Here is a 16,271-nt window from a genome sequence, read left to right on the forward strand (position 1 = left end):
AACTAAATCAGCCCTTCTTGCAAGGAAGGGAATTGACGAGACACCTTGCCTCACTCCTCTGCACTGCAGGACATGTAATGGACAAGTAGGAAAATGGCAGGACAAGGATGGACAAGTAGGAAAATGGCTCTGTGTCCTCACCTTGGACTTGTGACAGGAAGAGCCTTCGCAGCAGTTTACTTACTCCCTGAAGCAGCTTGTGTCTAAAAGACTGCACTATGTGTCCAGGAGAACCTGAAGGGAGGTTCTACCTTTAAAAAGAACTTTTCTGGGTTGGGCATGGTTGTGCACACCTGTAATCCCAGCAACTCAGGAGCTGAGGCAGGAGGATGGCAAGCCTGAGGCAGCCAGCCTGGGCAATGTAGGATAAATCTCAGTGATTGAACACCTCAGGGTTTCAATCCCCAGTACCGGGGCAAGAGAGAGAGAGAGAGAGCACACCCCTGCTCTCCAGCAGATATCTGAGGGCAAACAGAACTGAGACTTCAGAGTAAAGCCACCTCTACTATCACCCATGTGTGTGATGGAGACCACTAAGAGTTAGACCCTAACTTTACTATTTCCAAGTCACCCAGGTTACCTCAGTTATTTCTGTAAATGTTGAGTGTGATTCCTGATTCACTGAAGTTTTCAAATTGGTAAACAGAACTGTGAAGTGTGTAGCACAGTGCCCCCAGAGCTTGCTATCAGATGACACACACTGTGATTCATGTCATTGTCTTAGAAAGGGAGTCACTTGAGGGGAACGAGGCCTCTGTGAGAACACTGAGCAGGACTGAGTGACTGCAACACAGAGACCTGAGTTTGGGAGGAGAGTCCAGGCAGACGGAATAGAACTGGTAAAAGCAAGGAAAAAAGTGGGAACCGATATGGCATATGATCAGAGCATAATTTGGCACAATAGGTCTACAGGTAGCAGAGGCAAAGGGACATGTGGACTCAGGGAAAGAAAGGCAGGGTCAGCTTGGAAAGGGTCTGCTTGCCCAATTTAGGAACACGTCCTTTCCTCCCCACACAGAGTGCCTGGGATATGCCACATCTGTCATTACATGTGCAGTGTTGAGCAAGTATCATTCATGCCCTCGTGAAGCATCTCGTTTAGTAGAAAAGAACATGCATGAATCAGATCATCACACAGAGGTGACATCTGTGCAGTCCTACTCTCGAGTGGGATATTCACATGACCCAGTTTGCATTTTAGAACTTACTCTGCCTAGAAAAATTGGAGTAGACAATAAGGAATGAGACAGGAGAGGGACATAGAAGTGAGCCAGCAATCCAGGCTTATACCAGGGTGCTGGATGGCAAGCAGGGAATGAGCATGTGAGACTCTTCACAGGTGGATTGGGAGGACTTGGAAGTCTGATAGATCTGTGGTGGCCCCTAAGAGTACTGGGAATACTACTGATTAAGAAAGAAGGAAAAGCAGGTTGAGGTGTAGTTCTGATGGAATAATAATTAAGAGTGTGGGCCATTTTGAATTTGAAGTGCCAGTGCGTTCTCCAGGTGTGGACTGATACGTGTAGATTTGGAGGTGTGGAAAGGTAACTGAACTGAAGATGTTTATCCGGAGTTGATTCAAGTGATACTGTGCCATGGATGAGATCATCTGGAGAGAGAATAGCCCTGCCATGGTCCCACGGGTGAGAAGCAGAACTTCCAAGCCACAAGAATGGAATTCCAGCTGGACTTCTGTTTATCATCAGTTGCTGGTCCTTTGGCTATTTGGCAAGGAAGATGGCAGTCCCTGCCAAAGTAATAAATGTTATGAACAGCTCTGTCTTTTTTTCCAGAGAACTAATTTTTTTTCTCATACACAATACAAAGTTTGATTTGTTTTCCTTCTTGCTTTGACAGCCAGGGAGCTCAGAGCTAACTTTGTAACCTAATTTTAGAAACTGTATAGGACCTATGTACCCAGGCACCCTATTCCCAAATAAATACATTTTATATAATTATGTATTTCCCAACCCTGATTTTTCTTTGTAGTCTTGTGTGCTTACATAAGTTGCCTCGGGTCCATTGTAAAAGTTGGTAGTGCATACTATATAAAAATACTCCTTCCCCTGACCCTCGCATTCTTGGGTCATCCTCCAGCCTGTGCAATGTTTGCCCAGTTGCTGAGACTAGTTGGCTAGTTGTCAACTAGACTGAATCAAGAGGAACTCTTGGAACTTAGAGAGCTAGACAGTAAATTTAACACTCACGTAACTCATTAAAAAAGGATGAAAGTGGAGCTTCAAACATCTCTGTGTTTGCCACCAAGTCTGTGAAGGGGTGGGGGCACCCTTAATTCAACTCAAGATGTAAAAGAATTGAGAATACACTGCTGAAATTAAAGACTTATCTATGTAGATAAATACTCCACATGTGTTCAAAGAGAGATCGAGGTGTTGACTGTACAGGATGGAATTTTTAAAGCATAGGGTATCATTTTCTTGACTTATAAAATGTAGTTTGGTGAAAGCAAACTTCTTTATCAAACAACTTAAGCACAAATTGACTGGATGGGGGGATAGATTTTATTTTTGATCATCTTGCTTTTTAAAATAATTAATTATTTTTAAATTTTAGGCTGGGCATGATGGTGCATGCCTGTCATCCCAGCTTCTCAGAAGGTTGAGGCAGGAGAATGTGACTTTGAGGCCAGCGTGACCAATTTAGCAAGACACTGTCTCTAAAACAATTAAATAAAATAAAATGATAATTTGCTATAGGTAACAATCAGCATAAGTGGTTTTCAAACTGTGTTCCACAGCTGGTGTCCTATGAACAACAAAGGTATGTGAGAGATGGGAGTAAGGAGAAGGCCACCAAGCAAGGAGAGCCCAACCGTGGCCCCCCTCCTCCCAGCTCCCAGCACAGCAGCTCAATTCTGCCTTATGTAACAGGCTTTTTCTGCCTGAGTATCTATCTGAATATAATGTTCTGCTCCTAAAACTGGAAATAAACCAAAAAAAAAAGTTGGAAATCATCATAGTGGAAGACATAGTCTCACTAACTTGCTATCGAGATGTGACTGTCACTAATACAGAAGGGGAGGAATGGGAGCTTTGGAATCTGACCCTGAGTTCCCTCTGTACCTCCTCATCTTCTGTGATTGGGGGTTGGCCCTTTCTTGAAATAGTGTTCCCACCCCTAGACTAGAATGACTTACATAATAATGACGACTTCACTAATGAAAATTAGATAAATGAGCAGATGTGAAAGCGGCCAGAAGGAGAGTAAGCACTGATTCCTCTCCCTTCAAGCCTCCAACCCTCCCGTCCCTTCTTCTTTTCCCAGGAGGAACCCATCACTTTCTGTGAAGAAGCCTTCGTTTCCCACTATCGCTCTGGAGCCATGAGGCAGTTCCTGCAGAATGCCACACAGCTGCAGCTCTTCAAGCAGGTGCCCAGCTTCCCTGGGGGCCTGCATTTGGCCCAGCAGAGATTTCTGCAGCTGCCTTCACACTGAGCCCTGAGACTGAACAAGGAGGGGACCCAAACCTGCAGGCCCAGGGGAGGGTGACTGGATGAAGAGGGTGGCCAGCCATCAGACAGTCCCTTAGCAAACATGATGGGAGGTTTTCTAAATTTCATAAATGTGTCGCCAGGTTCGTAGAAAACTCAGTGTTGAAAGGGCCTTTCCTATATTGGAAAGCATGGCTGTTCTTTGGGCACACACCGAGGTCCCCAACTGGATGGTTTTTCCTGTTTCTGTAGACAAGCTGATGTGCTTTTGCTTTTCCTCTAGTTTATTGATGGTCGATTAGACCTTCTCAATTCTGGCGAGGGTTTCAGCGATGTTTTTGAAGAGGAAATCAACATGGGCGAGTATGCAGGTGAGAAGCCTCCTTTTCTTTCTGGGTTGAGGATGCTGTAGACCAAGGTGTCCTTGCCACAGATGGGCATGGACTTCATTTCTCCATAATTAGGGGTTGGGAGGAGACTGGTTGCAACCTTGGCCTTAAAACAGCTGGAGAATTCCTCTTCAGTTTTCATGAGATGCACATTGGCCCATATGAACCCTCTGCCTAGGAGTTAGCTGTTTCTGCTGGGTAGAGGCTACTTAAAATGTAGTGGCCTGTATGATGCAGGGAAAGCACATGAGATATTGAATTAGGGGACTTGGGTTCAAATCAGAACCCTGCCCCCTTGCCAGCTGCTTGTTTACACACTGAGAGCAACACACTGAGTTAGGCCTCTTTCTTTACTACCCAACTAAAAGCTCCTTGAGGGCAGAATTGGGTTTACACACTGAGAGCAACAGTGCACACCCCCACAAGATTCCTGAGGAGTTGGGATCAGAGCAGGGTGTAGTCACCTAGGATAGTCCTCAGCATAGGGCCAGTGCTCAGTGACTGTTTCTTTAAAATGCAAAAGTCATTGCTTGATTCCGGGTCTCTTTAAAACTGGGGGATTGTCTTTAATTTTTCAGGGATGGCATCTGAAGCCCAGAGAGATTCTAGTGGTTGACCCTACCTCCTGAATCCCAACCTGGCCTTCTTCCTAGGTCCAGTGAGTGGGCTCAGTCTTTGGCAGCAAGAATAATAACTTATAGACTTAGTCTTTGGATAGGTCCAGTGAGTGGGCTCAGTCTTTGGCAGCAAGAATAATAACTTATAGACTTAGTCTTTGGATAGAAAATAATAATACTTATACTGCCAGCCCCTCTTATTGCTAGACATATCCAGTCTGAATCATTCAGTAACTCGAGCAGTGTACAATCCCACAAAGCCAGGCATGGCTTCCACCTGTGGGTATTACAGAACCTAGCAGCCTGTGCTGCATGGGGAACACAGTTGATTAATAAAACCAGTATGGCGGCTGCAGTCACTAATGGCAGATTGTTGACAAGCATTTCCTGAACCCCTGTGTCCAGAGTTGGTAAATAATGGAGGACCCAATTCTGCCTTCAAGGAGCTTTTAGTTGGGTAATAAAGAAAGAGGCCTAACTAAAGACAGATAAAAATTAAATGAGTGCAGGTAAAGGAGTAGAAACAGGTTTTTGTGCAGCTGAACTAGGACTCTCACTGCATACTGTGGGAGCTTCCCAAGAGGACAGGGTTTGAGTTGGCTTCTCACCATAGGATATAAGTTCCAAAGAAAAGTTGGGTTTCATGTTTGACTAAACTAAGTTCAGTCATTCAGAGCTTCTAATAGAGCTGTCTCCTCATGAGACCTCCTTAACCCACCAGATGAAATAAGCAGAGTTCACCCACAATGCCTCCTTTTTCTTTTTCTGTCACTAATCAAGTGTACTAAGGGCTGAGTATGTGTCCAGAGGGTCCCTACATGGAGACACACAGCTCTGGTGGTTTCTGCTCTGGCATGGGTCATACTACATCTAACAATTAGGACTTATAAGTGGGTATTACCTGTACTAGAGGGCTCTTCAGAGGAAGAGGGAGAGGCTTCTGGAGAAAATGATATTTCAACTGGTTGTTGAGCTTACTTAGGCAGAGAGAATAAGAAATGGTAGCCAGGCACAGGAACAGCATTTGCCAGGGCTGAAGGACTGAGAGAGAGACTACTGTTTGGGAGCCCTAGGTGGTATTTTGTGTTGGAGCAGAGGCAGTACAGAGCATAAGCACAGGACAGAGTGGCAGAGAGTGGGGAGGCCAAGTCAAGAGACGAGGGGAGAAGGGCAGGGTTGCTCTGGAGACTGACCTAGCTCCAGTAGGCAGTGGGGAGGCTTTTGAGGGTCTGTAGTCAGGGCACTGATATGAACAGCTCTATATTTGAGCAAGAAAGCTGTGACCATGACTCACTACTGCCTTCTTCATGGAGTGGGATATGGAGTCTCCAGGTGGTTCTCTAGACTTTGAACTTTCCAAGTCCTGCATGCTGAAAGCCATTTAAAGAACTCTTTAAATCACAGTCTCTCTGATTCTCTTTCCCAGGCAGCGATAAACTATACCATCAGTGGCTCTCTACCGTCCGGGTAAGTATGCCCCATTCAGAGCCACATGGATTCCTCCTTGGCCTTCTGGCAGCCCTCTGCCTCCCTGGCTACCCACAAAGCTTCTGTGAGGCCCAGAGCACCCATTCTTCCCACCAGAAGTTGCTTTTGTCTTAAAACTAGGCCATTCTGTCCAAGGGCTCTCTTGTTGGGGCAGAGGGAGGTAGGAGAGAGTCTTCCTCTTCAAGAAGCCAGCCAAAGCCTGTTGAATTGAATTTTGTCATCCTAGGATGTTTCTGGGAGTCTCCTTCTAGGGTCAGTGCTATTGTCACAATCATGGGGCAACCAAAAATATGTCCCTCTTGCTGTTTTGCAGTATTTTCCACAGCAAAGGCTCCTGGGAAGATGAAGAATACATCCCTGATTTTTTCTTCTCCTCACTGTTGTTATTGTGTTACAGTTTCTTATTGTGTCAGGAGCCAGGTGGTTAGGATTTCCAGAACCTCTACAGGATTCAAATCTTGCCTAACCTTTCCATCCGTTTACATTTGAGTATGTACTGAAGGCCTACTCAGTGCCAGGCAACAGCTGTGTCTTGGGGATACAGAGGGGAGCAGGACACAGGCCCTTCCCTGGGGGAGTGCCCCCATCTTGTTGGGGAGGCAGGCACGTAAACAAGCAGCTCCAACATAATGTGATAAGTAGTCTCTCCTGCTTCAGGGCCAAGTGCACCACTGCCAAGGCAGGTCCCTTGGAAGTGGCTGCATTTGGCCAAGAGTGAGCAGCAATTCCTCAATGAAAGCCTTCCTTTGTCCTTCTTGTATGGCCAAACACAGCACTTGGCGTATCTGAGGTGAGCAATAAGGACTTGCTGATTGATTGATAAAGGGGGTTTCAATACTCCAAACATCCATTTAAATAGGATCCTGAGTAATTTTGGAAGGCAGTATGGAATAAATGAGTGGGTGAGAATTTGCTATTGTCAATGTAGAGCGCTTTCTGGGTCAAATTGTGATGTTTTTAATTAAAGTCCAAAATTTTTAATGTGGGCAGTAACCAAAAATTGTACTAAATGTTAAGTCAATAATTACATTACTGTCTTATTTGGTTATGTACCCACTGGTTCCAGTCTCTCCATTCGAATCAGTTGGATTAACTTTTCAAACCACCACAAATCAGATTATATGATACATTTGATTAAAAACTCTCCAGAGCTTTGACCCCTTAGCCAGACATTCCCAGCTTCTCATGAGCTGTCCCCATAAGGCCCCCCAGCCTGGCTCTGCTCTTCCTGAGATACAGTCCATACCTGCATACAGTATAGTCACTGCCAGTCAGTCCTACAATATAGCACCGCTTTTTGGCTTCTGCACTTTTTTCTGTGCTACTTCCTATCTCAAGAATGTTCTTATCCTCCTGCTTCCTCCCTACTCGTCCTTCATGGGCCAGGTCAAATGTATTTTGATCTGCAGCCTTCCCTGACCTTCCCTATCTCTGTGCTCCCTGTATGCAGTCATTACAGCTCTCATCACCTGACGCTTCAGCTCTTTGCCCCAGCATGCCTTGCCCTCCCCAGACTGCACATCTTTGAGATAGAGACCAGGTGTCCCTTGGCTCAAGGCCCTCAGAGCCTAACACAGTGGGACCTCACCACACCTGTAGGGATGAGACTAAAGAACAGGCTTATGAATAGCTCTGGAAACATGGCCCATCCCTAAAGACGATGAACAAGACATTGGTGTGGTAGATTTGTACTGAAGCCATGGTTAACATTATGGCCGTTCATTCTTTCCTTCTCTAAAGATTTATATGTTAAGGAAGGCAGCCTACCAGAAGTATTTTAAAAAACAGTAACACAGAAAACTCAGGTGAGGAAAGGAAGTTGCCTGGGTGAGGGCATTATATTTCCCAATGGTCCTGGTTGATCAGGACCCCATTTTCTGCCCCAGCTTGGTGTCAGCTAGAGAATTCACAGCCATGAAACTTACCTGAATGCAGTAACTAGAAAGCTTTGAAAAGCTGCCTGACTATGAGAAAAACCTTACCTGAGAGAGCCTGGGACAGGGAACAAGTACAGATTAGAACACCGAGCCTAACGCCCCCCTCAACTAGTTATCACAGTCCTCATTGCACATACACACACCCAGAGCAATTCTGCCATAACCCTATGACTGCCCCTTACGGTAACCATCTGGGCCTGTTTCTCTACTTACATCCCATGCCCTTAAAATGTTGCCTGACTTGATTAAAGAGAAGAGGACTTTGTTGGTGTTGGCGTACTCTATCTTCAGCCCACATTGCTGATTGGTGTTTTTATTATAGAAAGGAAGTGGAGCAATTCTGAACACTGTAAAAACAAAAGCCAACCCAGCCATGAAGACCGTCTACAAGTTCGTAAGTACAGGTGTTAGTCTCAGGATCCAGGCAGATGAGTTCCTTAGCATGACCAGACTCTTAAATACACCCAGTCCCCTATTACAGAGCAACTTGGGAGCTGCTGTGCTATTTCCTAATGACATTAATGCTCTGATAATTATTTAGCATTGTTTTTCTTATGACTAGGTCAGTGATCTTTCTAATTTAAAGTATGGCTGGTCACAGTCACTGCAATAGAGAAATGGGAGACTACTGGTTTTAGCTTTTAAATTATGGACTGATCGCTAAAATTCAGATTGCTCCATGTATCCCTGAGATCCAGAGGCATGGTCTATCAAGTGTCCTAACATACCTTTCCTATTTGTGTCCTCATTATTATGTCAAAATGAAGCAGCTCCTTTGCAGGTTACTGAAGAGTGTGGCGGGAATACCCCCTAATTTTTGTCCCCATTCTTCATCATCTCTCTCATCACTGCCCTATAGGAAATGCATTATTTGTGAGACTCGTGCCCACAGCAGAATGAAAATAGGAGAACCCATCAGTTCCTGGTGCTCCATCTTTTACAAGCCTCAAGTATTTTTTCTTGTGATTTCTCTTGCTTGCTAATTTGACCCTGAGCCACTAAAATGGGGTGGTTTTGAGTTAGTTTTGTTTTTAATTATGGTAGTCCTTTCTGTGCTTAAATTGTAGCTCTTATAACAGGGTAGGTGGCTATCAACACTACCAAACGGGTCTAAAATGGCATAAAGTAAAAGCAAGTGGTGTCCACAGAAATGAGACCTAGGAAATGGCATCATGGAAACCCAGTAGTGTGTCTGTTTTGGCCATTCAGCCTGGGCAGAAAATTGGCCCTGAGGCCCTACCATAGTGGAATAGAATGGATATTTTGATTCTTAAGCAGCCAGTGAAGCCGCCCTTCTACTCTTACTGGTAGATGTTACCAAGCTGCTGAGACAAATAATTAGAGAGCGCCCAAGAAGGGCTTGAGAAGGGGGTGGGGGGGGAATGTGTGCCATCAAAATGTAGAAAATACAATCTCTGCAACCCCTCTAGGGGACTTTTTTTTCTTAACCTTTTACTATTGTATTTGTTTTCATAGCCATTATGTTTTCGACTTGATGATCCCATTTTTCCTTCCTTTTTCTAGTAATCAGAGAAGGTGATTCGCGATGGACTGAAATCAAGCATAGTCCCTGCTGGAAACAGAAAGGGAATCTTAACTTAAATTAATTTTTCATGCAGGCAAAAGATCATGCAAAAATGGGAATAAAAGAGGTGAAAAACCGCTTGAAGCAAAAGGTACTTGAAGTTCTTATTCAAAATGTATAAGCACCGTGTATGAAATGCGTGGCCACAAAAAAGTAGGATGTGATCAATAGAGGGCTGTTTGATACAGTGTTGTTAGCACACTTCAAAATGCATTACCAGCTGTCCGGGAGTTTTCACACTGTTATAAATATTCACAGACAAAAAACTGTCTTCATATAACATTAAGACTCTGGCATAAACCCACAAAGGCGAGCAAGTTCAGCATTACCACTATTGGTCTGTCCCCTCCCTGCCCCACCAGGCCTGGAGTTCACAGATACCCTTAGAAATTAGCTCAGACACATCCCAGCTCCACTCCCTTCCTCCAGCTGCCCTCTGCCCCTATGCTTGTCATAATCCAAACCAAGAAATCCCTAGGGAAGAACCGCCCTGGACCCATGGTGCACATGGCTACCGTGCAGACACATGCAAAGGGGAGCTGGAGGAGGGTGCTGCAGACTCTCCCATCATGGTGTAAATGAGAGGAGCCCAGCAGTGTGTTTTAGACTCTGCACAGGGAAACAGTGGCTCTGATTGTCTTCTTGGACCATCATTAAGATTATATGAAGTCACACTGGCCATTCCCAGCGCAGATTCTGCCAACCTGAATCTCTAGACATTACGTGAGGCTACTATGACTAGGAGAGGATTTTCACATGATTGCAACGTGATTATTATTGCCACCTTTTGTTAAGTACTTGTTAAGGATGGCCCAGGCCAGGAGCTCTCGCATTTAACCCTTAGAACAACCCTGTGTGGTATTATCCCATTTCATGAGCAAAGAGATTGTGGTTCAGAGGTGAAGTCATTTGCCCAAGGCCACACTGTGGAAGCCTAGCAGAAATGGGATTGGATTCCAAATTCATCCGCTCCCAGCTTCTGTGCACTTGCTATAGTGCTTCACACTACCTTCCTAAAACAAGTGTTTGGTTTTCCAAATGATAGCTGGGGTTACTTACTTCATTATCTCTAAGTCCCAAATGTATCACTCTTAACAAGGGCCTTTGTCTGTCTTGGCAGTTTTTTTAAAAAATTGAAAGCAGTTTCAATTTTATGAAGTCAGAAAGGACCTCTAATTAACTTGAAATAGTCGAAGGAATTGATTCCCTTCTTTTAATTGGAAAATAATTTGCTCCAACTAAGCATTTAAATTCTTAGTTTCAGCTGACAATGAATTCTTAACAGCTGAGATTCACCTCCTGCAATACAAGCCCTGTACTGTGAACCCAGATAGCCCTTGACTAGCCTGCCAGGGGCTGGCAGGTGGTATTCTTCACCTGGATGGTGTTTGAGTCACTAAATATACCTCTTCATCTCCTATCCCAGTGGCATGCATCCGAGTGGCAGAGAGGGGGCTTTTCCGCTTCTGTGTCTTCTGTGTCTCTTCAGGGGAGAAATATCACCTGAATTAAGCAAAGACAGGGGTCCCTCCTCAAACCCCACACAGATGTGGCGCATGATTCCCACTTCCTCTCTGCAGACCATGAAGCTGGAGGTATCACCTTACCTTCCTACTAGAGTGTGCAGGCATCTGGCCTCCAGAAAACCCTCTTTCTATGAAAGGTACCCTTTCTGGAAGAAAAAAAAAAAAAAAAGTAAAGCCCAGCTTTTTTAATGTGTTTGTTCAAAGTTCATTTAAACAATCTAGATTACGTTCTTTCCATGCCACCTCCCATTCTGTTCCTTGATGGTGTCTAAGCCAATTTTCCCCTCCCCTTCTCTTCCCCCTGCCAGTCTTTTCAAGAATAGCTTCAGGAGATAATGTTCTATAGAGAGTGTCAGTGTATTTCAGGTGACACAAGCGGTGAAGGCATTTTATAGAAATGTGGCTTGTCACCATTGGACTGTTGACAGATCTATTAGTGCACCCTTTTCAATTTTCACTTTTCCCCCCTTTGGTCATACAGATTTCCACAGACTTGATATTTTGCAGTTGTTCTTGGAAGAGCTGTTTTGTAATTGAAACTCTAGCATTGTTCAGTACATGCAGGCCCCGGGTCTCCAGCGCTCTCCAACTCCCTTTCTTGAGCTAATTTAGGATTTGGCTTCGCCTGACCTCTCTCACTGCAGTGGAAAATATTTCCTTGACTTTTTTCTTCCCCTCCCTTCCACCCTCTCCCCTTTACACAGAACCTATCTATGTGGCTCCCCAGAAGCATCTAATACAGACATCTCAAGTTTGGTTTCTGCTCTGAAATTGAGGCAGTTCCCAACAAAGATCCAATTTTCAAATGTACTGGGTTGCCACCTCACCTCCTCTAACTCTGCATAGCAATGGTGACCTCGCAGATATAATCAAGAACCCAGTCTTGCCCTCTTTGCTCTTGCCTTGGGTTTGAATTGCAAATAGAAAATGTGGGGCTGACCTGTGGAGAGGTCATCACGGTGTGTGGAGGGTCCATCTCTAATGTGACTGAGCAGGGCCCCTTCTCCGTCCCTTGTTCATTTGTGCTGCAGATTTTCAAAGCATCTGAAAGAGGAGCTTTCAGGATATCTGTGACCATTGGCAAATAATTGTTCATAGATCCTATAGCATGGCTTTATTCCACACCTGCTCTGCTTCTGCCCAGCAACAAAAAAAGAAAGATGGAGAACATATTTCTCTGGATAAATGGAGCAAGGTGGTCAAGTTCTGCTCCAGTTTGGCCTCCTTTGAAATCTGACTTGCTCAAAATTAGGAAGAAGAAATGGCAAGGATGCGATGCAGCTGTCACTTCCTAGGGGAGAACATGGTGCCTCCATGGAGAGTGTGGCCCTGCCAAACCCGCTCTGCAGAAGAATGTCAACAATTGCCTTCCGCTGCGGCACCGAGCCATGCTGGCATGAGGGGGCCCTGTTTTAAGTGATAGCCACATAACCTTCCCTCACCTGCAGGGAACATTCAAATACATAAGGATGTCTTTCTTTACCTGCTGAGGAATCCCTAAAATTTTTATCTTTTTTCTTTAGTATCCGAATATGCAACCAAATGGGCCCATTTCACAGCCCTTTGTATAGTTTCTAAATCCCTGATCTTTTAAAGATAAGTCAAGCTTGTTTAGAGTCTCTGTGATTGAAAGGAGCAAATTCACAGTTGGCTTGAATTTCTGGCCAAACATTTCTGAGCGCAGTGAAGGGAGTGAGCCAGCACATGAGGGGCAAGGAGAGCCAGGTAGACTCTCATAGCACAGACATTTTCACACCTTATCATACGACTGTCAGCTCCCTGTCTCCAGACACATTAAAATACGCTGCAGCCTCAATCACACAGACTCCAACTTTGGCTACTAGTTTGATATCAATATTCATATTTTAATTTACATTTGGTGTGGTGGGAGGTAGGCTGGGAAAAGGAGGACGCAGCATGAATCTCAAAGTAGAGAAGGTAGCACTCCCATCAGCAAACTAAGTGAGACACAATACTGCTGCAGCCTCACACCTAGGGTGCCTTTAAACTCCTCCAGTCAGAAATGTGCCATTTGAGCTTCTGAGGCAGAAAAGCCAGTTCAAAGCTGGAACATTAACTGTGTGGCCTTGGGTGAGTTACTAGACCTCTCTGAACCTAGTTTTCCTCATCCATAAACTAGGGGAAATACCAATTTTTGTTGGGTTATCAAAAGGATTAGAAGAGATAATGTGTTTAAACAGCAGCACTTAGTAGCCCCTCCACAGATGAGAGTAGTGATTCTGAATGTTTTCTTATATCTCACATCTGGAATAGCTGGTCTGCCCAAATACCCACATGCACACATCCTGATAAATAGCTTCATGTTGCTCATGCCCATTAGAGCAAGGTGTCTAGAACAGCTCTGAGGGAGCCCTCCCTTGGTTATGACCTTCCCAACCTTGCAAACCTCCCACCTCATTGCCCAACAGGGAGAAGGACGCATCAGCCATTCCGTATGAAGGCTCTGCTCTCCACCTTCTATCCCTCCTGTCCACCTCAGCTCCTCCAAGGCCACACAGACCCCTGCTGTCCTTGTAGATCCTGAGAGTCTGAGTTGCTGCCTCCCTGACTGCTCATGGAGGTCCCAGGACATCTCAGACCTCTTCTTGCCTATTTTCTCTGAAAAGGTGGAGGTTAGCTCTGACCGATTGTTTATTGCACAAAACGCTTAGGGAAGATAATAGGAATAGAATTATATTCCGCCTCTTTCATCGCTACTGAGGGATGAGGTGTGGTAGAGCCCCCGTGCTCAGAGCCTCAGGGCTCCTGAGAGAGATTTGCCACCCTGCAGTGGCCTCTGATCTGCAGTTCTGTCTAGTGTCTTCCTTCTGTGTGACCCTTCAGGAAGGAATAGGCTTACCCTTCCCATCAGCCTCTTGCTTTTGCTTTTTAAAAATGACATTTAGAAGGTCAGTTTTTCCCTGTTTGCAAACAAAATACATGTTTATTGAAGAAAATTCAACAAATCAGAGAAGCAAAAAAAAAAAAAAATGATTTCATTTCATAGCCTACATTTTCACTTAGTATATCCTGAGCATATCCCAGGCCACTATATATTTCTTCCATTTGTCATTGTTTTAAAGGGCTCCAAAAATTTTATCTGATGGGCACCTAAGTTCCAATTTTTTATCAAATATTCTCATAAGACTGTGCAGCAATTTTTATTCTTTAATTAGGATAAGTGTCTACAAATGAAATTGGTGGGCCAAAGGACATGTGCATCTTTTAGGTCTTTTGTATAAATTGCCAGTTTGCATTCCCACCAGAAGGGGATGAGAACCTACTGCCCGGGTCCTCTGCAGCAGCCAGTGAGTTCTTAGACTGCAGCTTCCTCCGTTGTGGGTGGACGCTGCTGCTGCCCGGGCCTCCACTCCGTGCAGATCTTCTGCTGGTAGGTGCAGCAGAGGCTGCACACTGTTTCTGTTTTTTTTTGTTTGTTTGTTTTGTTTTTTGACATGGCTCCTCCTGCTCTGCTCCCTGTGGCATCGTAGGAGGAAGCAGTTGTCCTTAGGTGGATGAAGCAGTTGTCCTTAGGTGGAAGAAACAGTGACAAAGTGAAAAAAATCAGTGAGCCACAACCTTCATAAGAAATGAAATTCACAAGAAATTTTATGACTCTAAATCTTCCAAGTAAAATGAATGTACAGCACTGCTTTTTAATACCCAGGCACATTTGTATATTGCACACATTTGCCTTCCAAATGTTCAGCTAAACTTTGTAAAGATTTACTACAGAGTGAATGCTAGATTTAAGAGAATCCAGGATAGAGAACCCAAACCCTAAGAACTCACCATCTGTGGGGAATCACAGGTAGCATAGGGTGTGGTGGATTATGATCACTCTAGAGCTGGGGTGTAGCTTGGTCATTGAGTACTTACCTAGCATGTGAGAGGAAAGGTTTTGATCCCTGGCACTGACAGAAAAAATAATAATAATCTAACAAGAAGGGTTGCCAAGGAGAGAGAGGTCACTCCTGATGAGGTGGTAAGTCCTCCATCAGTTCAAGAGTCATTATCATGTATGCTATTTTCATGGGTCAATGTGGTATAATTGCCAGGATTGATAGTTCTAGGTTCCTCTGCTTCCTAGCAGTGTGGCCTTGGATAAGTTACTCTCTCTGAGCCCTACTTCCTTACCTATGAAAAAAGTATACTCCTGGTTACCTTGTGATTATTATAGGGACTATGTGAGAACAAAGGTCAAGGGTCCAGAAAAGTGCCCACCAGGGCAGGTGTTCTCCAGGGAAGCTTTCTGTCCTTTGTAGGAGGAAGTGTCTAATGTTCAATTTTCATAATGCTTAGACATTTTTCAAATCCTCCTCATATCTAATTTAACCCATCACCCAGTAGCTTGGAAATTTGCCAAACAGGTTATAGTCTCCTCATTGTAAAAACGAAGAAATAGTTGTGGAGAGGTTGATTAGATGATTGATGGTAAAAACAAAGCTAGGAGACACTTTTCCAAAAACAACCCCATTCATTTTCTTTTTAAAAACACCTATTATCTTGTAGTTTCTTAATTATTTTCTTACCATGCTACCTTGCAGCTCCATTTTTTTCAGGCTCACACATGAAATGGTTACTGTTTGGCTTGTTCAACCTCTCGTGTTTATTTTCTGGGTATCCCCACCTGGATCCAAAATGCCCCTTTGGCCCTCTGTTGCTTTCTGGCACAGGAGGAGCCCCTCCCCTTTTTTGTTCCACTTGACCTAAGTGCCTTGGAGCAGCCCCTTTCCAAACAAGGCAGTCAGCAGGTCCTTTCATCATTGAGCCTTAGCCTGGCTGAAACTGACTGATCTGACATGGGCCAACTGATCCAAGGCCTCTCTGTAAAGTCAAGAGGTCACTACCTCCCTATGTTGTTTACCAAGAAGTAGACTCCTCAGACTGGCCTCTACAGGCCGCCAATTCCTTGGGAAAGAAGGCCATCGGATAGGCACCTAAAGAGCAAATTAATATAGTATGGGAGGGGCATCTGTGCAATTCCTACGGTTCATTGAGTAGCTAATAATGGTCAAGGCACTTATCTGGTCTCACCTGTCTTCTTTAATTCTCATAGCTACGATAGCCTCATTTTACAGATGAAAAAACTGAGGCTCAGAGAGGTTATGTTTCCTCCTTAATACAGGATTATTCAATAAGCAACCACTTTCCCCCGTGTCCCACTTTCTCTCTACTTAGCTGAGAAGTTAAGAGTGATTTGTTATCTCTCATGTGCAGAATTTAATGAATTTTAAGGGGGTGTGGTCTGTTGATTAAAATGTGTGTTTTTACAAA

General features: G+C 44.4%; 1 protein-coding gene across 5 annotated transcripts in view; it reads left to right on the top strand.

Annotated features, from left to right (window-relative positions):
* Dennd1a (DENN domain containing 1A) overlaps window positions 1–16,271 on the top strand; it is a 530,651-nt gene that overhangs the window by 456,961 nt on the left and 57,419 nt on the right. For all 5 annotated transcript variants that reach the window (XM_076845503.2, XM_076845505.2, XM_076845504.2 and 2 more), the window contains exons 14-18: window positions 3,286–3,390; window positions 3,736–3,823; window positions 5,885–5,925; window positions 8,206–8,277; window positions 9,503–9,559. In XM_076845503.2, coding sequence (XP_076701618.2) covers window positions 3,286–3,390; window positions 3,736–3,823; window positions 5,885–5,925; window positions 8,206–8,277; window positions 9,503–9,559 — 363 coding nt within the window. The remainder of the gene's footprint in view (window positions 1–3,285; window positions 3,391–3,735; window positions 3,824–5,884; window positions 5,926–8,205; window positions 8,278–9,502; window positions 9,560–16,271) is intronic.

This window comes from Callospermophilus lateralis, chromosome 2 (assembly GCF_048772815.1).
Source record: "Callospermophilus lateralis isolate mCalLat2 chromosome 2, mCalLat2.hap1, whole genome shotgun sequence".
In the NCBI taxonomy this organism is placed as follows: domain Eukaryota; kingdom Metazoa; phylum Chordata; class Mammalia; order Rodentia; family Sciuridae; genus Callospermophilus; species Callospermophilus lateralis.